The sequence below is a fragment of the Capricornis sumatraensis genome, chromosome 1, assembly GCF_032405125.1.
Source record: "Capricornis sumatraensis isolate serow.1 chromosome 1, serow.2, whole genome shotgun sequence".
Classification (NCBI taxonomy): Eukaryota; Metazoa; Chordata; class Mammalia; order Artiodactyla; family Bovidae; genus Capricornis; species Capricornis sumatraensis.
This window is the reverse complement of record NC_091069.1, coordinates 232,490,545-232,516,093: the sequence shown is the minus strand read 5'-3', so window position 1 is coordinate 232,516,093 and position 25,549 is coordinate 232,490,545. Positions and strand designations below refer to the sequence as shown.

General features: G+C 35.5%; 1 protein-coding gene across 1 annotated transcript in view; it reads right to left on the bottom strand.

The window, feature by feature from the left end:
• ATR (ATR serine/threonine kinase) overlaps positions 1-25,549 on the bottom strand; it is a 110,919-nt gene that overhangs the window by 61,159 nt on the left and 24,211 nt on the right. The window contains exons 11-21 of the mRNA XM_068969197.1: positions 23,795-23,985; positions 23,602-23,702; positions 23,248-23,419; positions 22,448-22,618; positions 20,498-20,692; positions 19,134-19,319; positions 10,243-10,335; positions 8,611-8,741; positions 7,130-7,273; positions 5,100-5,193; positions 3,985-4,110 (exon numbers count right to left, since the gene is read on the bottom strand). Coding sequence (XP_068825298.1) covers positions 3,985-4,110; positions 5,100-5,193; positions 7,130-7,273; positions 8,611-8,741; positions 10,243-10,335; positions 19,134-19,319; positions 20,498-20,692; positions 22,448-22,618; positions 23,248-23,419; positions 23,602-23,702; positions 23,795-23,985 — 1,604 coding nt within the window. The remainder of the gene's footprint in view (positions 1-3,984; positions 4,111-5,099; positions 5,194-7,129; positions 7,274-8,610; positions 8,742-10,242; positions 10,336-19,133; positions 19,320-20,497; positions 20,693-22,447; positions 22,619-23,247; positions 23,420-23,601; positions 23,703-23,794; positions 23,986-25,549) is intronic.

Here is a 25,549-nt window from a genome sequence, read left to right as displayed (position 1 = left end):
ATATCATAAATGTCCATATATGCTTGGGTCTATTTTAGGACTTTCTATTTCTTCCCACTGGTCTGTTTATTCATGTACCAGTATCACACTTTTATAATAATCATAGAGGCTATAGAGTATACTACATAGAATATATTAATGTCTGGGAGGGCTACTGAACTCTCCTAGTTGCTTTTTTCCCCCCAGATTTTTTCTAGCTATTTTTACATGTTTGTTTTTCTGTCTGAACATTAGTATGAAGTTTTCTAGTTAAAAAAAACAACTTGGCATCTTTGGGATGGCATTAACTTTTTATATAATACTAGGGAGAACTAAAATCTTCATAATATTGAGCCAACTTAATAAATAAGGGGTGTTTCTGTTTAAATCAATTATATTTTTGTGTTTATCAGGAGTGTTTCAAAGTTTTCCTTACTAGTTCATACATTTCTTGTTACGCTTATTCCTAAGTATATTCTCTCTTTCTGTTACTACTACAAATTGGGTTTTCCAACAAGTCTTCTACCTGGTTACAGCTAGTTATATGAAGATTATGATTTTTATATTCTCTTTACTGAATTTGTTTGTTGTCTGAGTTAGTTTATTGATTTTTTTCTATAGTTTTTCAAGTACATGTCATCTGTAAATAGGGCTATTTTCATGTCTTTACCAAATCTCATGCCTGTGATGGTTTTGTCTAATCTAAATTCATTGGCCAATACTTCCAACTGAATATTAAATTGCAGTGGAGATAATGAGCAAGTTTATTTTTAGTGGGAAGGTGTCTTATCTCCCCATGAAGCATGCATGTGTGTGTGCACACGTGTGTATGTAGTATACATATACACATATATGTATATGTATACATTTATGATATATCAAAGTATTATCCATCGATTCCTATTTTCTTGAGTGCTTTTATCTGAAATGGACGTTATAGTTTGTCAAAGGCTATTTCAGCATTTATGAAAATAATGGTATTATATTTTCTGTTTAATTCTTAGTTCCCTTATCATTTTCCCCCAATCTCTGAGCCCCAGGCAACCACTAATCTGTCTCCTCTCTCTAGGAGTTTAGTTCCTCAGAAGTATATACATTCATAATGTATCTTCTTTGTAAATTCTGTATCTTCTCTTGTATCTTTGTGAATTACAGCGTTTAGCAGTATAAAGTGCCCTCTTTTCATCACATTTGATACTTTTTGGTTTCTGATCTACTTTGTCCGGTGGCAGAATCAGAATTCCTGCTTTCTAATTTCAATTTATCTGTCATAAATTTGCTCCTTCCTTTACTTTTAGCCTTTCTAAATAATTTATTTTATATGTGTGTATTACAGAGTTGTTTTCTGCTTTGTAAAACAATTTTTAATTTTTTTTCTGTTAAGGTCTTTTTACATTTATTAATATGATTGATATGTTGGGCCTAAATTCTATCAGTTTTTTAAAATTATAATACTATATATATTATAATCAGTTCCTAAGAGTTAATTTCTTTTGGTACAGAATAAAACTTATACTTTTGTTCTAGAGGTATCCTTTACATAAATAGGCTTCCCTGGTGGCTCAGATGGTAAAGAACCAGCCTGCAATACAGGAGACCCAGGTTTAATCCCTGGGTCAGGAAGATCCCTCAGAGAAGGCAATGGAAATCCACTCCAATATTCTTGCCTGGAGAATCCCATGCCTTTTAAAATTATAATACTGTATGTATTATAACTAACTCCTAAAATTTAATTTCTTTTGGTACAGAAGAAAATTTATACTTTTGTTCTAGAGTTATCCTTTATATAGAGGTATCCTTTATATAAATAAAAAGGTTCTAGAGGTATCCTTCATATAAATAAAAAAGTATCTTTATTTAATCTTCTTTAACCAGTTTGCCAGTTTTAAATAGTATATTTTGACCCTGAGTTATTGCCTACACAATAGGGACTAAGCTCATTTTACTCATATCTTAGTCTCTTCTTCTCTCATTAGAAAAAAAAAAATGCATTGTTTCTATCTTATTAAAATGCTATAGCATTTACATAGAATTCTCCTGAAGTTGCCCCACTGTTAAATATATAACTAGTAACCATCAGTTCTTTTGCCAAAGTCTCCCCAGTCATCACTTCATTGAATGAAACCATTCTCTAGCATATTTCTTAGGAAAGGCTTGCTTGTGAAACTTGTATTTCTTCAGTTCTTATATGTTAAAACTCTGTTTATTATCCATGATATTCTAAGGACAGCTTGCCTTATTCTTTATGTCCTTTACATTTTTGAAAATGCTGCTATCCTCTAGGTCTTTTCTGTATATTACTGTTGAGAATAATGATACTAATTTACTTTTCTTGCCCTTTTAAGTGATTTTTTAAGAATATTTTTTTACCTGTAGGTCCTGAAGATTTCTTATTACTAAAGTCTAAGATATGTCTCAGAGTTGACTATGCTGGGGTCAATTTTTACAGGTACACAATCTTTCAATAGTCTTTCAATATACAGACTTAGGTCTTTTATTTACAGAAAAATTACTTGAATTATAGCTTTAAATATTAGAACTATTGCTTTATGTTTCTTCTTTACAAATTTCATTTGTATGTGAGATCTTTGCCAAGTTTCCATTTCACCTGCTTCTTTGATCCTCTGTACTCCTTTCTCTAATCTCATTTTTGTTCTCTTGATTATTCTCCTGGCTTTCTTCAATGCTCCTTCCTAAAGTTTTAGTCATATATGTTCCTCCTGTATGCTCCTTATAATTTAATCTTCATTTCTTCAATTTCTTCAGTTTAGTCACCTCTTGTTTCATATCTTGCTTTTTTGCCCATTTCTCTTTTTAAATTCTTCATTCAATTCCTCTTTTTTTGGGGGGAGGGCATGCCAGATAGCTTGTGATATCTTAGATGATGTTACCTGTTTGCCACAGTTGGAAAAGAAATCATTTTTCTTGTTGTCCTAGATGTTTTGGGGCAGTGTGCTGATTATATTTTCTACTGATAATGCAAATTTACAGTTAGGAGAGTATAATATCTACGCTCAAAGAGATTCAAGGCTCCTCCACGTGGTAGCATCATGTCCACACTGGCTGCTTCCCACCTTGGGTATACAAGCTCACTGACCCAGAAGAATGTACTTGCTACCATCATGTATATCTTTTATCCTAAGAAAATGCTTCTTTCTATCATGAAAACAAATACAACTCAGTTTGCAATCAACTAACTCCTGAGGGTCTTAGGCTCTCACATCTTATCAAATGAGTTCTTGATATGCAAAAATGAAAACTTTATTAACAATTTTTTTCCATTTTATAGATTTATAGTGATCTGGTATTTTAAATACCAATTCTCACTCTCACCAAGGTTTGGGATAATCTATATTATGTTGACAAGGAAAAGAATAAAGTTCACTGACCTCATAAAAACTTAAAATTTAGCTTTATTAAAACTAACAGAATTCCATCAAATTGAAAATCGGCAAAATTATTGAAATTTTACATAAAAGATATCTACAGGAAATTACATGAGAAGACTCATATAAACTGCATACATCCTTCCTTAGGAAAATGCAGTTACCTAAAATATAACTGCCAAATCATGACCCTTCAAAAAAAAACAAGAAAAAAATATGCAAACCTCTTCAGCCTTAAAGGGCACCTCATGAATTTACTGATTCTAGGTCAGCTCTGATAATCTTGTTAAATAAAAATCACTTTTTTCATTGACCCTACTGAATCTCAAGCGAATATGCCTATCGTCATCTTTTCTTGAAAGCTACCCTTTCTTTCCTGTAGCTCTTTAATTATATCTTAGGCTTCCCTGGTGGCTTAAACTGTAAAGAATCTGCCGGCAATGCAGGAGACTCAGGTTTGATGCCGGGATAGGGAAGATTCTCTGGAGAAAGGAATAGGTACCCACTCCAGTATTCTTGTCTGGAGAATCCCAAGGACAGGGAAGCCTGGTGGGCTACAGTCCATGGGATCACAAAGAGTTGGATACAACTGAGCGACTGACACTTTAACTTTTCATACCTGATTTTTATACAAGGTTTCCTTCAAGCTTGTAAGAGCATGAATACGGACGTCTACATTTTCATGCTGAATTGCTTTCATGGATAACTGAAGAGTTGTCTGAAGATCAGTACTTTCAGAGGTCTCCTATTAAAAGACCACAGAGAGATACACCTTATCAGTTAATCACATCAGGAACCATTTCAGAAGGTCTGGACTTCCTACACCATTACCATCAAAGTAGTTAAATGGTACCCCAATTGAATGCAGTTTTAAAGAGTAATTTCTATCTCTTTTGTATAGCTTATCAATTTTCAGTAATTCTTAAGGAAAGGGATTTTCTTCCAAAATTTTTAGTTTTAGAGAAAAATTTTATATTAACTAAATAAGAATTTACTTATCCAAAATAAACCCTTCTTGGTAAGAAATACAAGTTTCCCTTAATTTAAAAAGGGCTACATAAAAGCCTTGAACAAGGTCTACAGATTATGCAGATAACTCACTCCTTATTTTGACTACTTACTTTCTTATGACTGATGATTTACTCAGTAAAAAAGCATATAAAGTCTTCAGAATTAATCTTGGGATCTGTAGTAAATACATTTTCTACTCTGACCCATGCTCAGGTATCCCACTTTCTGCCCTAAAATAAAATCACCAACAATCTTTTTTATATTTCAGAGAGTTCACTGAACTTCCAGATGTTGGAATGATAGATGATTCTCCTAAAGCTCAGAATTAGTCAGACCTGACATATCTATACCATGGTTTATAGCACAAAGTAATTGGAATCTTCCCACAGCACTTTTTTTCCTTTACTCAAGAGTATACAGCTCTGGTCACTTCTTTTAGGGACTGTAAGTAAGAACATATTGATCTGGGTAGGGATGGCACACAAACTGAATCCTTTGCTCTCTGTTCTATCTAATTCTATATTACATCTTTGATCCAGATCCTAAAACTTTCTTCTAAAAATCAGACTCAAGACAGGATTATACAGTCATCAGAAATTAGGCATCAGAATATCACTATAATATCCCCAGACATCATTCTAAAGAATCTCTATTCAGTGTTTTAGCACTTGGCAATAATTTTGTATGAATTATCTCCTAAACCATACATAAAAAATTGAATACCTTTCTATATTCCTGTAGAACTGCTTTTATCTTTTTTAATTCTTGATGATCAGGTAAAAAATATATTTCATGAAGAAAATCTTGCACAGCATCCCTAACAGTCAGTTGAAAGAAAAAGAATTATTTACCAAATATGAACACTAAAAAAAAAAACATACAAAGCAGAGGTTGAAACTAAGGCCAACTTAATTCACACTTAAAAGTGCTAGCTGATTGTTGACATGTCTAGGATGCTCAGTCAATACTGGCAAATAATCAAATCTGAGAAAATCTCCCTGTAGCAGTCTGCTACATTAGAGGCTCTGAAAAATCTCTGTCTTGATATACGCTCCCATGTAGAGTCACTTCAGCTTCAATTTGGGCTAGGTGTGTGATTTGTTTTAAAAATTAGAATGTGGCAGAGGAGATGCTGAACTGACTTTGGGCCTAAGTGTTAAAAAGGTCTGGCAGCTCCTGGTTTTGTTCTCCTGAGAGTCCTGAGTCACCATGTAAGAAGTCTAGTCACCATCAGGGACAAGCTATATGGAGAGAGTAAGAAGCTCTGAGACTAAATGGAAAGAGGGAGAAGTCCAGTCAAGTCTACCTACTGGCTGACTGCAATGACCACTGGTAAGAACAGCCAAGGAACTGACCAGCTGAACCCAGCCCAGACTGCAAAATTATGAGTGCTAGGTTTTGAAGTGGTTTATAATGCAGCAACAGAAACTCAACCCCAAAATACAAATTCTCACAAAGATATATTAGAGAAAAATACATAAGTAATTCTACTGGAGGTTATAATTTTTAACATGCTTCAAATATAAAGCCCTAATATTTCTAGGTCCAAATAAAAGGGTTTCTAAATTCTATATTTACTAACTCATGCAACATACAGGTATTAAGTAACTCCTATGTGCTACTATTTCCTAGAAGCTGGGGATGTAACAACCAAGAAAACTGCAATAATTCCTTCATTCAGAGAGCTTAAAGTCTTCTCTCTAGTAGAGTGAAAGAGAATTGTTTCATTATATTAAAAGGTAGAGAAATGATTCCTCTATAATAAACAGCACAGATAAACTATTTGCATAACAATCCAAAAGGTATTTGAAAAGTGATCTAGATCAGTGATAATGTTGTTCTACTATGTTCAGAATACCAAAAATAAAAGTACTTTAATTGGAAAAAACTCCATTAACTTTTTATTCTTTATTTACTCCTTGATTGGATAGTTCCTGAAAATGACTAATGGAATTGCAATAGCATATAGATAAGTAAGTAAATAGTAGTTAAATTCTAATTTTTCAGAAGCAAAGGAATCCTGATATACAACAGTATGTACAAAAATTAAAAACAAAAACAGGTGTACAGAAAGACATTCCAAACTAAAAAGCAGCCTGAGTGAAAAATAAAAATGGAAAGGAGTAATGCATATTCTTGCATTAGCAATGTGGATTGACTACAGCCTGGTATCTGCTTTGAAAAATCTTGGCAAAGAATTTTAAGAAATAAGATGTGGCCAGATTTTAGAAAGCTTTAAATATCCAGATAAACAATTTGGAATTCAGAAATGGAGAATCACAGAATGTCCCTCCATGCTGGAATGATAAAGATAAAGAGCTGTTTTAAAACATGAACTATACAAAGAAACATAATAAAAACTTAAAGGAAGGGAGGCTGGTTAAAGGGTTATTGCAATGAATAAGGGTTTAAAATAAGGCAAGCTGTAGAAACTATGTGATTAGCCCTCCTAACGTTTTTCATGCATTCAACTGTCTGCCTTTTAACTGTGAGAAGAAAGGTAAATTGAGCATCATCTCTTTCAAAACTGATGAAAAATAATTTTGAGCTATTGATCTACTATTAAGTTTAAAATATAATTACAATAAAAGCCATGTCACAACTGAATATTAACTTTAAACATGTCAATTACTTCTATTTATTAATGGACTCTAAATTAAAAAGAATGTGAACAGTTTACTCACAGTAATCCTAATACCTTGATACAAAAATGCAGTAATAAAAAGCTGCTATCTCTATTTCATTTACAATACCTGTTTTCAATTATGAGGTAGTGAAATATAGCTGCAGTTTCTTTAGGCTGGATATGTATGAGTGGTAACAAAGCTACTATTACATGACTGAGAAGGGAGCCCAGATAAGCATGATCCAGGCAACGAACAAAGCAGTCCCAAGCTCTATGTGGAAAAAAAAAAAGAAAGTTAAAAGTCACATCAGTTAATTATTAGCTGAACAAACAATGGTAAATACAAACAATAAGAATATAAGGCAGCTGTAAAAATGTAATAAAGATCAGTCAGTATACTCAAATCAAGTGACTTCTATAATACACTAAGTCAAAAAAAAGCAAGATAAAAAACAAAGCTTATAATATGCTACCTTTTGGGGCAGGATTAATATAAAAAAATTTGCTTATACTTTTAGAAAGGGGGGACTACACAAAATAAAATTAGACACATCTATTTTTAGCAATTTAGGAATGACAGCTAGGTTCTTTCAGTTTAACTTATTACACAAATTTGAATTTAGGACAAAGTAAATGTTTTATATGATCTTTAAATTAAATAAAATAGATGGAAAAATCAATCTCTATTAAGCAAATTGAAACAACTGAACCTCACAATACCAAGTAGATGGCACAGGCACACAGGAAAAAATTATTTTACATGACTTTAAAACATATTATTCTTTCTTAAAAAAATTATTTTTCATATTCTTTCCCATTATAATTTATCACAGAATTTTGAATATAGTAAAACATTATTCTGACTGTACATCTCCAATAAAATTTAGTCAAGAACAAAAAGAAACTTTAAGAAGCTTAAACTGCATTCAGGAGTTTTACTGTTAGCAGTAATACTGAAATTAAACCAAATTAGGAATCAGCCAAATCCTACATGCCAAAATCTCAATGGCCGAAAAGAAATGTAGAGAGGGTGTTTAAGGGATTGATCTATTTATAGGACTGACTTAGGGGGCCATACAGTCAAATGTGTGACATTTTATTTGGATTTTAATTCAAACAAGTCAACATCTTTGGGGAAAACATCTCTGAGACAATTGGAGAAATCTGAACTTTAGAAGATATTAAGGAAATCCTTATTAATTCTGCTAAGTATAATAATTTATGATGGTTACATATTTTTAAGATGTCCTTATCCATTAGATACATCTAAGGTTTTAGAAATAAAATGATATGATATTGGGTTTTCTTTAAAACATTCTAAGTAACAATAACTAGAAGTAGAAGGGTTAAATAAAATAAGATTAAAGGTTGCTAACTACTGAGGTTGGGAAGTGAGTATGCAGGGGTTCATTATGTTATTCTATTTCTCAGGATATTAAAAGATTTCACAGCAAAATGTTTTAAAACAAGTAAACACGTTCCCTTTTCAGTGCAAATGCCCCCCTATATTACAACTGGTTTGAACCCAATTTCCCTCAAAGGGATAAGAATTCAAGTTAGTGTTACTGGAAGATGCAAAATATCTAATGAATTCAGGTCGTTATTTACCTGCAACACAATTCAGGAAAATCATCCTTGAATCGAAGGCCAGTTCTCAGCGTGGTCATCATCTTCACCCTCACAGAACTGACATGTTTGGGTCCCATCAATTTCATCAAAGACATTAAACTGTTCAAGGCCTGAAAAGTAAGTAGGGCTTCAAAATAAAGCCATAAACAAGCTGGCAGGAGCAGATGAGCCCTAAGGACAAGTGCTTTCCATCCTAATCTCAGTGTATATCTATTCTCTGACAACACAAAGCCTAATGGCAGTAGTTTATTTTGTTCAAGTGCTTATGTAAGAATTGTAATTTGAAAAATACAAGTTGGGTTCCTTTTATTTCCTGCTTTTGAAAGTGATTTGTTATTTTGGTCTTTGTGGTCTTCTTAAGCAGTAATTTTCAAATTTATTAAAACCATAATACCTATTTTTTAAACGTCTTCATATCCATCCTGAACAGCTATGTAACACATGCATTTATGTCCTAATGGTACTAAATTCAAATGCTCTAATTTAGTAAAACAGGTAACTAATGGCATACTCAGAAAATAGTACACACATTTTATTGTGTGGAACACAGAATCAGACTTGTATAAATAGCTTCAGATTCTAATGAATGGGTAAAGAAACTCTCCTGTCAACCTTAACTCTGTGGAAAAACATGAAAGCTCTTTATGTTTTAAACAAACAAACTCTAGTTTTCTTAGATTTGAGGTTATCCTTTCACTTGGGATAACAATAAGAAAGATTTTACATACACAGAAGTCGTTTGGGGGATTAAATTCACCAGTTGACACCAAAAGAACAAGTATATGTTGCTGAAATTTTCATAGATTAATATTGTACCCCATCTTTCCTAGCGCTTTAAGGTCATTAAGAAAGTGGAGTACAGATTGAAAAAAAAGCATCTATTCATGGGTTTTTATTATAATTTTACTGACTGCAGAGTGGGAAGCAATAAAAAGGAAAATTTAATCAGTATCTAAAATACTATCCCAAACTACAGACAAAAATTTCCATTTGTTTGCAATCATAATGAAACTACACTATGCCAAATGTGTTTAAATATATACAGACAAATACAGAAGTTACTTTACTTTCTATAGCCCAACACTTTTGGTATTCAAAAACACAATGGGACATGACTCACATGAGACCAACTTGGGTTAATGAATTTAATAAAGCAACTTTTGTTTGCGCTGTCAGGGAGCGCCGGTCTCTTTTTTTCCCATTGACCTACGTGTTGTGATGATGTGAGCCTAAAGCTGCTGAGACCATTACCTGGCACTTAAGTTAGAGCTAATTCAAGGAAATCTGAGCTAAGTGATTAATTCTGAGAATACAATATCCAAAATCAAGTTATGCCAGAAGCTATGTATTATCTTTATACTTTTAGTTACATAGGCAACAAATTCCTTCAAGCCAGTTTGGGTGAGTTTTCTGTCCCTTATAAACAAAAGAACAGTAAATGATAACATTTTCTTTTCAGATTCCTCAAAAGCATATGTGAGTTGTTCAGGAATACAGAATATTATGTTTGATAATTTTTTTCTTTGAATGTTTGCAGCTAGAAGCAGATGTCTCCTACATATTCTATATGAATTCTGTTCTGGCCCTTTGTAACCAACTATCATCACCTACCATTTTCTTATCTTCAATGCCAACACTGGAGCTTAGTAACTGCATATTGAAAAAAGCCAAAATGCCCAACAACTTGGGTTGCAAATAATCAGCCTAAGGGGAAAAAAACCAACACAGAAAAAAGGTATTACATAGTTTCATACAAACCAAATTTCATAAGTCAACCATTTACTTAAAATCATTTGTTTTATCTAACTACATTAGAATACTGGAAATAACCACTTGCAGAATTACGTTTCTCCCAAAGCATATATTTTCACATGTAATACTTTAAAAATTAATAAAACTTATTCAATTATTATGATAATATATGATTAAATAGTTCTGTACTGTGAGAAAATCATAAGCCTTTGAATTAGAGTTGAGCTATGATAGAATCCTCAGGATCTGACTCATGTCAGGATCTAGAGTGGTGAGGATATTCATCTTAAGGAGAAGAATAGAAAAAGGCTAGTGACTGTCCTTACTTAAAGCATTTAGAGTTAAGGTGGGGAAGAAGTTACTTGAACAAGAAACAGGTACTCTGCCAGAGGGGCTTTTCCCAGGTGCCACTAATGGTAAAGAACCTGCCTGCCAATGCAACAGACATAGAGATACAGGTTTGATCCCTGGGTCGGGAAGATACCCTGGAGGAGGAAATGGCAACCCATTCCAGTATTCTTGCCTGCAGAATCCCAGCAGAGGAGGCTGCTGAACTACAGTCTAAAGGGTCACAAAGAGTCAGACACAACTAAAGCAACTTAGCATGCATGCACATGCACCCTGCCAGAATAATGGTCTGCCATAGCAGTCAATATGCCCTGAGGAAATAGTAAAAGGGCTACAAACCTTGGGCATCAACAGCTACAAGTTAGGTATCACTAATTATGGCATTTTGAGTCTCCTGAAGTGGACAGGGTTAACTCTTTCTTGAAAGAAGGGAGTAGAGGACAGGGTATGGACTTTAAGTCAGCCAAACCTGGGTGCAAATCCCAATTTTAAAACACCCTAGTTTATCATGTTGGATGAGTTACTCAGCTCTTCTGAGTCTATAAGATGGGAACAATGAAAGTATCAACTGCATAACGCTGCTGTAGAGATTAAATAAGATAATATGTATTAAATACTTGGAATACAGCAAATGTTAAATAAATCTTAATATTATTACAAACTGGGACTGTGAGTACTCTGCAAAGAAGAATTTTCCTCTCTGTAAAAGTCTTCAACAGGGGGATTCCCTGGTGGCTCGGTGGTAAAGAATTCATCTGTCAGTACAGGAGACAAGGATTCAATCCCTGGTCCAGGAAAATCTCACATGCTGTGGAGCAACTAGGCTTGTGAACCAAAACTACTGAGCCTGTGCTCTAGAGCCCAGGAATCACAACTACTGAGCCCACGTGCTGTAATTACTGAATCCTGACTGCCTGTGCTCTGCAACAAGAGAAGCCACTGCAATGAGAGGCCAGCACACCACATCGAAGAAAAGCTTCCAGTCACCACAACTAGAGAAAAGCCTGCACAGCGACAAAGACCCAGCAGAGCCAAAAATAAATAAACAAAATTAAAGAAAAAAATCTTTAACAAAATTAGTTACGACAAGGACATGAGTAATGTGCATGTTTAAGCTTCCACAATAAACACAATGAAGGTGGGTGTGATTAAAAAAAAAAAAACTTCATATATAGGCAAGAAAAGGGACCAAAATCAAGGAGGGGAGCTGGGGAGAAGCAGCAGTTAGGATATTTTCCAACTCCAGGAAAAAGTTGCACTGTTTGACACTGAAGTACCTAATTCAAGTATCTTTAGGTCACACACGCTACCGGGTTGGGTGAGGAGGTAAGAAAGGTGCACACTAGCTCACTGTAGAGGAAGCTTAGTGTCCAACACATTTTCCAGATTAGACGTTGGGATAAACTTTTTTCTCTTGCAGAGCACAGAGAATCATGTTTACCAAAGCCTAAAACTGTACTTAATTTACAAACTTCCAATTTGGATTAAGACTCAAGTTTAATATGTCATAATTCACTAATTGCAAGGTTCTACCTCATTCTTAGGGAGAAGGCAATGGCACCCCACTCCAGTCCATGGACAGAGGAGCCTGGTAGGCTGCAGTCCATGGGGTTGCTAGGAGTCAGACAGGACTGAGCAACTTCACTTTCACTTTTCACTTTCATGCACTGGAGAAGGAAATGGCAACCCGCTCCAGTGTTCTTGCCTGGAGAATCCCAGGGACGGGGGAGCCTGGTAGGCTGTCATCTATGGGGTCGCACAGAGTAGGACACCACTGAAGTGACTTAGCAGCAGCAGCAGCAGCTCATTCTTAAATGAAAAGTTGATATAGGTGATACTCACATAATCTATGTCAACAATCTAATTTTAAAGCTCTTACATTTAGACAAATGTTCATTCATCTGCCATTCACTAAATATTTATTATGTATGTCTAGAATATTCTGCCAGGTGCAAGAGTACAAGATAAGCAGTCACTTTCTCCCTACTAGCTTACACGGGAGACTGATAGAAGAAGATAACATTTATAAGTAAGTATGTAAATAAGTTTGTAATAAGTGCTATAAAGAAACAGACATGGTCACATGAGACAGAAGAACTGGGATGAAGTGATTAGGAATTTAGATGGGATGATCAAGAAACTCTGAGATCTAAAGAATGAGAAACATCCAGGAGAAAATTTCAAGTAAAGAGACTATTTTCTGTAAAGGTTGTGAAGGAGGAAAAAGCTTGACATCTTTAAGGAACACAAACAATACTGAAACATAGGCAGAAAGGAAGATAAAAGTTGCACAATATGTGAGGGTGGAAAAGTATGCACCATGTAGAGCCTTATAGATTAATGAAAACCCCAGAAGAAATTTAACCAAGGGAAAGAGTTTAAGCTGTCAGAAGAGTACTTCAAATGCTGTGTAAGTAACTGATTAAAGACGTAGGAAAGAAAGAGCAAAAAGAGAGAATAATTAGGAAGTGATCACAGTTGTCCTGAAGAAAGATGATGGTCACTTGTATAAGGGTGGTGGCTGCAGATAAGGAAAGACAGACTTGGGGGACAGACTTGAAAGGACTTGTTGATACTTAATTTTAAAGGATACAGGAAATGGAGGCCTTCCAGGTTTTGATCTGAGGAACTGGTATCTGAGGACAGACACTGTAGATATTGGTACCATTTCCTGAGAAGTAAAGACTATGAGAGGAACAGAATTAGGGAAGGAAAATACAGATTTTTATAATTTGGGCTTCCATAGGGCTCAGATGGTAAAGAATCTGCCTGCAAGGCAGGAGACCCAGATTCAATCCCTGGGTTGGGAAGATCCCCTCGATAAGGGAACCAGTGGCAAACCACTCCACTATTCTTGCCTGGAGAATTCCATGGACAGAGGAGCCTGGCAGGCTACAGTCCATGGCGTCACAAAGAGTCAGACATGACTGACTGACTAACATTGGGCAATGGAAATGTAATGTTTGGACTTGTTTGGAGATGTTTAAAAGACAGGCAAATATAGATGACAAAGAAGAAGTTGGACAGTCTCGGTTTGCCAATTTCCTTCATCCTCAGATCCATTCTCTGTCCTTTTCTGCCTGCCTATCTCTGTTTATTTCCAAGGCAAACCATTCACTATCACAGTAATCCAAGTATATGCCCCAAACAGTAATGCTGAAGAAGCTGGAGTTAAACGGTTCTTGAAGACCTATAAGACCTTCTAGAACTGACACCCAAAAAAGATGTTCTTTTCATCAGAGGGGACCGGCATGCAAAAGGAGGAAGTCAAGAGACAACTGGAGTAACAGGGAAATTTGGCCTTGGAATACAAAATAAAGCAGGGCAAAGGCTAACAGAGTTTTGCCAAGAAAACACCCTGATCATAGCAAACACCCTCTTCCAACAACACATGAGAAGACTACACATGGAGATCACCAGATGGTCAACACCGAAATCAGACTGATTACATTCTTTGCAGCCAAAGATGCAGAAACTCTATATAGTCAGCAAAAACAAGACCGGGAACTGAAGGTGGCTCAGATCATGAGCTCCTTATTGCCAAATTCAAACTTAAATTGAAGAAAGTAGGGAAAACCACTAGACCATTCAGATATGACCTAAATCAAATTCCTTATGACTATACAGCAGAAGTGACAAATAGATTCAAGGGATTAGATCTGATAGAAAGAGTGCCTGAAGAACTACAGATGGGGTTCATGGCACTGTACAGGGGGCAGTAATCAAGACCATCCCCAAGAAAAAGAAATGCAAAATGGTTGTCTGAGGAGGCCTTACAAATAGCTGAGAAAAGAAGAGAAGTGAAAGGCAAAAGAGAAAAGGAAAAATATACACATCTGAATGCAGAGTTCCCAAGAATAGCAAGGAGAGATAAGAAAGCCTTCTTCAGTGATCAATGCAAAGATATAGAGGAAAACAATAGAATGGGAGAGACTAGAGATCTCTTCAAGAAAATTAGAGATACCAAGGGAACATTTCATGCAAAGATAAGCACAATACAGGACAGAAATGGTATGGGCCTAACAGAAGCAGAAGATATTAAGAAGAGGTGGCAAGAATACACAGAAAAAGTATATAAAAAGATCTTCACGACACAGATAATCATGATGGTGTGACCACTCACCTACAGCCAGACATTCTGGAACACAAAGTCAAGTGGGCCTTAGGAAAAATCACTACAAACAAAGTTAGTGGAGGTGATGGAATTCTAGTTGAGCTATTTCAAATCCTAAAAGATGATGCTATGAAAGTGCTGCACTCAATATGTCAGCAAATTTGGAAAATTCAGCAGTGGCCACAGGACTGGAAAAGGTGAGCTTTCATTCCAATTCTAAAGAAAGGCAATGCCAAAGAATGTTCAAACTACCACAGAATTCCACTCATCTCACAAGCTAGTAAAGTAATGCTCATAATTCTCCAAGCCAGCCTTTAACAGTATGTGAATGGTGAACTTCCAGATGTTCAAGCTGGATTTAGAAAAGGCAGAGGAACCAGAGATCAAATTGCCAACATCCGCTGGATCATTGAAAAAGCAAGAGAGTTCCAGAAAAACATTTATTTCTGCTTTATTGACTACTCCAAAGCCTTTGACTGTGTGATCACAATAAACTGTGGAAAATTCTGAAAGAGATGGGAATACCAAACCACCTGACCTGCCTCCTGAGAAGTATGTATGCAGGTCAAGAAGCAACAAGTTAGAACCAGACATGGAACAACAGACTGGTTCCAAATTGGGAAAAGAGTATGTCAAGGCTGTATATTGTCACCCTGTATATTTACTTATATGCAGAATACATAATGCGAAATGCTGGACTGGATGAATCACAAGCTGGAATCAAGATTGCCAGGAGAAATATCAATAGCCTCAGATACATAGATGACACCACTCTTATGGTAGAAAGGGAAGAACTAAAGAGCCTCTTGATGAAAGTGAAAGAAGACAATGAAAAAGTTGGCTTAAAGCTCAACATTCAGAAAACAAAGATCATGGCATCTGATCTTATCACTTCATGGCAAACATGGGGAAACAGTGGAAACAGTGAGAAGCTTTATATTTTTGGGCTCCAAAATCACTGCCGATGGTGACTGCAGCCATGAAAGTAAAAGATGCTTGCTCCTTGGAACGAAAGCTATGACCAACCTAGATCACATATTAAAAAGCAGAGACATAATTTTTGACTTTGACTATGTGGACTTTTGTCAGCTAATTGCTAGGGAGAAGCAGCAATTAGAATATTTTCCAACTCCAGGAGAAAGTTGCATTGTTTGACACTGAGGTACCTAATTCATGTATCTTTAGGTCACACATGCTACCAGGTTGGATGAGGAGGTAAGAAAAGTATACACCAGCTCACTGTAGAGAGGAAGCTTAGTGTCCGCCTAGTCAAAGCTATGGTTTTTCCAGTAGTCCTATATGGATGTGAGATTTGGACTATAAATAAAGTTGAACACCAAAGAATTGACGCTTTTGAACTGTGGTGTTGGAGAAGACTCTTGAGAGTCCCTTGGACTGCAAGGAGATCCAACCAGTCCATTCTGAAGGAGATCAACCCTGGGATTTCTTTGGAAGGAATGATGCTAAAGCTGAAACTCTAGTACTTTGGCCACCTCATGTGAAGAGTTGACTCATTGGAAAAGACTCTGATGCTGGGAGGGACTGGGGGCAGGAGGAGAAGGGGACGACAGAGGATGAGATGGCTGGATGGCATCACTGACTCGATGGACGTGAGTTTGAGTGAACTCTGGGAGATGGTGATGGACAGGGAGGCCTGGCGTGCTGCAATTCATAGGGTCGCAAAGAGTCGGACATGTCTGAGCGACTGAACTGAACTGGACTGCAAGGAGATCAAAGCAGTCAATCCTAAAGGAAATCAGTCTCGAATATTCACTGCAAGGACTGATGCTAAAGCTGAAACTCCAATACTTTGGCCACCTGATGTGAAGGACTGATTCACTGGAAAATACCCTGATGCTGGGAAATATTGAAGGCAGGAGGAGAAGGGGATGACAGAGGATGAGATGGTTGGATGGCATCACCGACTTGATAGACATGAGTTTGAGCAAGCTCCAGGAGTTGGTGATAGACAAGGAAGCCTGGTGTGCTGCAGTCCATGGGGTGGCAAAGAGTCAGACACGATTGAGTGAGTGCACTGAACTGCACTGCACTGATGTGCCTGGGAGGCCAACCAGATTTCATCACTCAAGATTTCTTTTCCTCTGGGTTTCCTACTAAATTCAGTCAAGTGGAGCCACCAACAGGGGAACATAGGGCAGGAGTAGAGAGTGTGATATTTATAACTTCCTGCACTATCTGGGTTGTGAGGTGCTTCTGGCAGTGGTTATATTCCTCCACGACAAGAGCCCTTCCCAAACACCATGGTTCTAGCTCTCTGATGATACCATTTTTTCTTGCCTAGGAGGAAGGGGAGCATGTGTTTTCTGCTGTTTCTAGTCTTGGGTTTCTTAACACTCCCTGCTAGTTCTCTTAACCTTGCTTATGTCAATGAAAATAGCCCCTTCATTAAATTATTTTCAATGAAACATTTGCGTGTGTGCCATCTATTTCCTGCCAGGACCTAACTTGCATTAAGTCCACAAGCCCAAAGTTCAAGAGAGCTCTGGACTAGAATTTCAATTATAAAATCATCAAAATATAAATCATATTAAAGGATCAGAGGAATTCAGATTCCCTGTCATTTAAGGAGTGAATATTTATAGAGGAAAAAGACCCAATTACATAGTACTGAATGTAACATATAGAGAATAAGTAGATAAAGTACAAATTAAGAATGAGTGGACAATCACCAATGAATGAATATATGAATGAATATTATACACACACACACACACATATATATGTATATACAATGGAATACTGTGTTCAGTCGCTCAGTCATGTCTGATTCTGTTATGCTATGGACTATAGCCTGTCAGGCTCCTACGTCCATGAGGATTCTCCAGGCAAGAATGCTGGAGTGGGTTGCCATGCCCTCCTCCAGGGGATCTTCCCAACCCAGGGATCCAACCCAGTCTCTTGCATTGCATGAAGATTCTTTACTGTCTGAGCCACCAGGGAAGCCCAAGAATATTGGAGTGGGTAGCCTGTCCTTCTACAGGGGAACTTTCTACCCAGGAATTGAACCAGGGTTCCCTACATTGGATTCTTGACCAGCTGAACTACCCGGGAAGCCAAATGGAATACTACTCAGCCATAAAAAGAATGAAATAATCCCATTTTCAGCAACATGGGTGAACCTAGAGAGTCAGAAAGAGAAAGACAAATACTATATGCTATCACTTATACATGGAATCTAAAATATGGCACAAATGAACTTATCTATGAAAAGAAACAGATTCACAGACATAGAGAACAGACTTGTGGTTGCAGGAGTGGGAGAGGGATGGATTGGGAGTTTGTGATTAGCAGATGCAAACTATTATATATAGAACAAATAAATAGCAAGGCCCTACTGTATAACACAGGAAACTATATTCAGTATCATGTAACAAACCATAACAGAAAGAAATATGAAAAAGAATAGATATATATGTAGAACTGAATCACTGTGTTTCACAACGGAAATTAACCAAACATTATAAATCAACCATACTTCAATAAAATAAATTAAGAAATAAAGAATGAGTGGACAGTGAAGCAAAAAGAAAATCAAGAAAATATGGTGTAACAGATGTCAAATAGGAAGGGATGGTCAGCTGTACTGAACACCAGTGAAAGTCGAATAAGACAGAAAAAGAGAAGCAACCACTGGATTTGATAGCAGGAAGATCATTTTTGACCTTGACAAGATGAAAATTTCAGTAGAATATTTCAGAGTCAGAGTTGAATGAGCTAAAGAATGGTGGTAAATGAGAAAGCCAAGACAGAAACCTCTCAAGATATTTTGCTGATAGCACTTTGAATATCTTCAAAGAATGAAGACAATCAAAAGAAAAAAATAGTAAGATGATTTCAGATACAAATTTAAGACAGGGAAAGACAAAAAGGAATATTTTTTAACCTGCCTTAAACCCAACAAAGAATTCAAATATAGTTTAGAACTGATAAAGTTAGTATGTTGTGCCAAGGAAGGGATAGTGGCACTGGGGAAAGCTATGAATGTATTCTGATCCATAGTTAAAAGGTAGTGAAGAAAAATAAACAGCTTTACCCAGTGAAAAAATAAAATCTAAAATCATTTGAAAATGTATATTTTTCAATTTCGATATGTATGCCTGTGACCATGCAATTTAAATAAACAGTCTTTTCAAAACAAAAATTCCAATTTAAAATTTAAATAAATCTCTAGCATTTGGAAAATATATAAAACACCTGTTTTTTCAATTACATAAAGCTACAAAAAGGAAAAAAGCAAACCAAAAAACCCATATAATGTATTTCTTACCATAAGTTCAGGTGATGTGATATCTCTTGGACCTTGATATGGATCATCACTAGATGCAAATGAGGCAAGTATTGACAAACCATTGAAAACCTGTTGATAGTGTTCTCCAATACGGAGCAATAATTCATTATGCAGTCCTTGGAAATCTTGTCTCAGCAGGCTCCCCAGTTCAATTTCTGTTTCATTCTAACCAAGAGATACATTAAAAAAATAAAAAGTTGCTTTTTTCCTCCATAGTAACATCTTGGAAATAAGTGTATTGATTTTATTTTATTTTTGTATTGATTTTAATATGCTATAGTTAATCAGGAACTCTGGATCAGGTGACAAGAATTACTAATAATATTTTAAAAGGCATTGGAAAACGATTCTAATCTTGACTTTTCCTGGTAGGTTTGCATGGACTACAGATAAAAAAGAGAAGTGATCAGACTTTATTTTGAAATAAAATTTTTTAAAGGGAGTATAGTTTTTTATAAAGTTTTAAAATGTCATTACATTCAAAGAAATATAACCGCTGAGAGGCAAATTAGTGGCTCTGCCTCTCTCTGCCTTAGCTTTCTCATCCACAAAATGGAAAAATAATAGTACTTTATCTCACTGGGTAACTGAGAGGAGTTACGCAAGTGAAATAATCCATAAAAATTGCTTAGCAAAGTTTCCGACATGTAAGCATTGGAATGCTGTTACCATTCCACTTTCATAACACAGATTTTCTTTCTCAAAATGAATAAATACACTCAATACTCAAAAAGACTCATGTAGAAAGAGATCCATAGCTGGCATATCATGAAATATAGGAAATAAATTAACATTGGAGAAAAACAATAGTTACATATGCATATCTGACAGGTTCTCTTGTTCCCATGTAGCCTCTTATTCCTCAGATTTTGTTGCTACTATGACACCAAAAATTGCAGCACAGGCTATAATTTTAAATTTGAAAACTAGCAAGAAAGTGGGCCAAACTGTAATCAGAGCACGAAGTAACTAAATTCAATGCTGTCATAATACTACAGTTGAAGGATATTGCCTCTTCTGACAGATATAATTATCTATCATTAGTCACTGATAGTTCCAATCAATTAATAAATTCTAAAATGAAATTAGTTGAGAAGCTGATCCATGAATGGATGACTATCACATACCATCACTGTAAAACAATAAAAAAAAATAACAAAAGAATACTTCTATTTAATACTCTCCTTTGGCCCAGGACAATACTTATTTATGTACCACTTGAACTTATATTACTCTAAGATAAATTATAAACTACTCACTCTACTTCCATAAGAATGTCACAATAGCTTTCCTATAATACTAATTTACACAAAAGAGTAAAACATATACAAACATTCAATTACCTTTAGATAATGAAGGGCACGTTCTAATTCATCCTTGGAACAGGAACAGACCAAATGGGAAAAAATATACTTGAAGTTATTTATTAAAATCTCTCTACGATTGACATTTAATTGTTTTCCTAAAGTTCGAATGAGAGCAGAAGCTGCAGGGCTTGCTTTGGCAGCAAGGTCAGGAAGCAACACTTGTAATGTTCTCTGAAAAAGAAACACTACAATTACCAAAAAGCATATTTGACCAGGTGATAAAATATTCACATGAGCTATGTACAAAAATAATTAAAAATACCACCCAAATTTGGAGTCCACCTACAACATATCTGAATTCAGATTTACCACTTATTCACTCAACAGACGTGTACTGAGCATCTACTATGGCACAGGCACTGCAGATACAGCAGTGAAAAATAGGCAAGGTTCTTGATGGTATGAAGTTTACACTGGAGGTAGGGAGAGATAGAAATAAAGAAGCTAATGTTCAAGTAGCAAAGAAAATAATTTCTCATTAGTATGTATTCATGCTTTTAATTAAAGCAGAGGTTTCAAGCTTGATTTATTATTTGATCTAACTAGTATTTAGACAATAAACAAAAGGAGCCATAAATACAGTATTTTAACTTCTTCAAATTAAGAAGTTGATGAGGGAGGGGGGTTCAGGATTGGGAACTCATGTACACCTGTGGCTGATTCATGTCAATGTATGGCAAAACCAATACAGTATTGTAAAGCAAAATAAAGTAAAAATTAAAATTAAAAATAAATAAATAAAAAAAATAAAATACGTTGAGTGTAAAAAAAAAAAAGTTGATGCTACAATATTAAAGAAAACCTTTTTAATACACCATCATCCCAACATGGCAACAAATCTATTTTGATTTTGGTCTATTTCCTTTAAGATCTTGTTCTTAAATAATATATAAAATTCCAAACATAAAACGATTGGCCTTTCATTTATTCACATATCTAACGAACAACTACTACATGTCAGTGACTATTATAGGCACTGAAGATATGACAATAAACAAGACCCAAACCCTACCCTCAGAGGTACTTACACCTTATTTGTGTTATGTCTTTCAACTTAATCCAGTAAGACTGGACATTATAAGGTAGTTTCTACCAAGTATTTATAATTATTGTATTACAGTGCATAATATTTTATGACCTAATTATTATCTACTTAAGTTTCGTCTCAGGGTTTTGTTTATTTGATACTTGGAAAATGCTGCAGTAAACCTCTGCTTTGAGGCCCTCAGATGAAATTACTAAATGCAAAGGTTAAAGATATCTTGTGGTCCTTAGAGTATAGTATCATAGTTTCTTCCAAGATTTGTCCAACTTACACACAATTTAATTTTGTTAAAATATGAAATACTGTAGGGAAAAATTTTGCCTAGATCATTATTATAATTTATTAACTAATAATAATAAACTTTGCCTTTGGGAACACATAAGAAGATAACCTACACCATCCATCTTTGAAACCTCAGCCCCACTAATGACTTTTCAAAGGCTTCCCAAACCACTACATACTACAAACTTCATTATCTGAATTCACATGTTATCTATAGCATTATTTTGTACTCCCACTACTTAGGGATAGATATGATCATATTAGACTTTGCATTACCAACGAAACCCATCATAGCACTAAAGACATAAATGCTTGGTAAATGGAATTAATTAGCATTAATTAATTAGTATTAACTTTTCAAGATAGCTAACCATAAACAGCAATGACTCAAAACAACACATATTTCACTTTTATAACATAAGTAATATTATCATATCAAAGTCAAAAGATAACATGTAAATTTGACAATCTATGGTCCTCATTATACTTGCCAGATAATAAACAATGCCAGATTTTTTTAAAAAATAGAGAGAGAATGGAATAAACACAAAATACTGAACTGAAAACCTCAATAAAGTCAACTATACTTTGCAACGTACAGTAAGGAAACGATTAAGATCAGGAAAGTCAAAAACATTGGCAATTTCAGACAAGGTATTTAAAGCCATTTCTCGCTGGTGAGCCACATCTTGTTTTCGCATCTCAGCATTCTGGCATGGAGTACTAGGAAGTGCCGTCATCTGACTGGAGTGGAGGGATTCTACCAAAAACTAGAGCAAAATGATGTTAGTTTTCACACAAGGAAGAACATTTAACTATTATGTTTTAGGCTAACATAAAGGCCAGTATCAGTTCTAAACATATTACCTGAATAGTTCATTTAATTTTTATAACAACCTTAATGAGGTATATATAAACACCCTTCTATAGATGAAGTAAACAGGCTTAGTTAAACTGGAATATGTTCTTAAGGATTACACCACTAGCACAGAGCAAAGCCTGTATTTTAACATTTCCCAACTTTTCAGAATGAACCTTTCTTGAGTGAACCTTTCTTAAAACAAAGTACCTTATCCATAATATCAAAGCATAAAAAAGTTTCTCACTGAAAGAAAGACTAATAAAAAAAAGACTTCTCTTCATAGATTAACAATAGAGTAATAATTATTATAAGATGATTTTTTCCCCTCTCCCATTTATAGCCCTACATTTTCAGACTAGGATGCTAATAGAAAAATGACAAGATGTAGGGTCTTTTAAATAAACCAAATAAATCATTAAAAAAAGAAATATCTCTCTTAAAACAAGAAAAGTAAAACCATATATATGTTCTTTTTTTAGCTTTTTGCAAAGTAAAGTAATGCTATTTCCTGTAGTCAAGGCCAGTGCTGAATCTCACCTGACAGATAGGTTTCTTATACTGGCTGAAAAAGTGCTGCAGTTTAACACTTTTAGCCGCAACCAGCGCTCTAATTTCCGTGTACGCTGCTCCAGAGACAGAAGCTGACTTGGATAATAAACAATGCAGTAAGTGCAAGAGGGCAAAAGGTACCAAATCTCCTTTTGCTGCCCTAAAATTATAAAAAAAAAAAATCAATGTCTTGAAAATAAAAATCTATAAATAAATGCAAACTGTTATCACACTTCTCTCTATAACATCACAACTCTCATATTACCATTTCTAACAGCAGGCAAACAAAAAAGGTGAATGGCCAAAATAAATATGGAAGTCTATGAAAGCTGCCAAACTTACCTTCCAATATCCCCTGTTGTAAGAATCAAGGTATCCTTCAATTCATTATTTCTTGAGATCTGAGCATGTGTATATGCTTCCTTCATCCTTAAGACAAAAAGCTAGAACAATAATATTAACTAGTTAAAGAAATTTTTAGAACCAAGTTTATGAAAATACATAAAAATAAAAATTTTAAATAAAAGTCATCAACCTCTTTTATAAATCCATCCTCAGCATCCAAGGATTCCAATATATGCTTGATATTTCCACTAAAAGCCACTCTAACATCCTTGTCTGGATCTTCCATTAAATTTAATAAAGTTCCAAGAACCATTTTTACATCTGTTTCATCTTCTCTAAAATCAAGATGCTTACAAAGATGATGCAGATTTTCTATGAAAGCTAAAAACAAGAGCATATAATACCTAAGTTAACACATTACATTAAAAAGTTGTACTATAAAAATATTGCCAATAAATAATACACTACACAGAATGCTAAGTTGTCTTATAAAGTCAATATTTTGTGTTTAAATTTGTAAAGCATATAGAACTGTGGAGGATTAAAATGAATACTTGAAAAACTAATACCTACAAATTTAAATTTCCTTTAGGGGTTTCACTGGTGGTCCAATGGTTAAGAATCTGCCTACCAATACAAGGGACATGGGTTCCATCCCTGGTCAGGAAAGGCCTCACTTGCCACAGAGCAACTATGCCAATGCACTACAACTATTGTGCTTGAGCTCTACAAGCTGTGAGCCACAGCTTCTGAGGCCTGCCCTATACAGCCTGTGCTCCACAACAAGAGAAGCCACCACAATGAGAAGCCTGCACACCTCAACAAAGGATAGCCCTGCTCACCTTAACTACAGAAAGAGGGCATGCAGCAACAAAGATCCAGCACAGGCAAAAATAAATAAATACTCTTTTATACTAAAAAAATTTATTTTATGCTTTTTAGTAAAAGTTATACATAATTTAAATCTAAAATAATCTCTAGAATTTTTAAACTTATAAAATGATTACTCAGTCAGATTTTTTTAATTACTGGGATAGACTTAAAAGCACATTTCCATAATCTAAAGAAGTGTGAATAAAGGGAAAGCTTGTTGTTTTTGTTGTCTAGTCACTAAGTCGTGTCCAGCTCTTTTGCGACCCCATGGACTGTAGCCCACCAGGCTCCTCTGTCCACAGGATTTTCCAGGCAAGAATACTGGAGTGGATTGCCATGTTCTTCTCCAGGGACTCTTCCCCAACCAGGGATCGAACCCATGCCTCCTGCTCTGGCAGATAGGTTCTCTACCATTGAGCCAGAGAGTCTCTTGGATTGTAAGGAGATCCAACCAGTCAATCCTAAAGGAAATCAGCCCTGAATATTCATTGGAAGGACTGATACTGTAGCTGAAACTCCAATACTTTGTCTACCTGATGTGAAGAACTAACTCACTGGAAAAGACCCTGATGCTGGGGAAGATTGAAGGAAAGAGGAGATGAGGACGACAGAGGATGAGGTGGTTGGATGGCATCACTGACTTGATGGACATGAGTTTGAGTAAGCTCTGGGAGTTGGTGGTGGACAGGGAACTCTGGCGTGCTGCAGTCCATGGGGTAGCAAAGAGTCTGACACAACTTAGTGACTCAATAACAATAACCACCCAAAGCAAGCCATCATCCAAGTATGTGTATACATTTCATGCTCCCAACAAATTCATACACCTTTATCATTGTAAAGCGGTAAAGATATAATCTATACTCCTCAGGGGGCAAAGTATTGGACTATTAGAAGTTCTGAAGGTCCAAAGCAGTGGCAGGGGACACATTAAGAAGGTCCCTGGGATCACTAAAGAGGATACAGGATACTGAACCTCACAATATTGAACTAAACAACAGGTATTTCCCTTACATTGTCTAATCACAAGAGCATTCTAAAACTCTAAAAATTACTTCCCTTGTTAGTTCTGTGA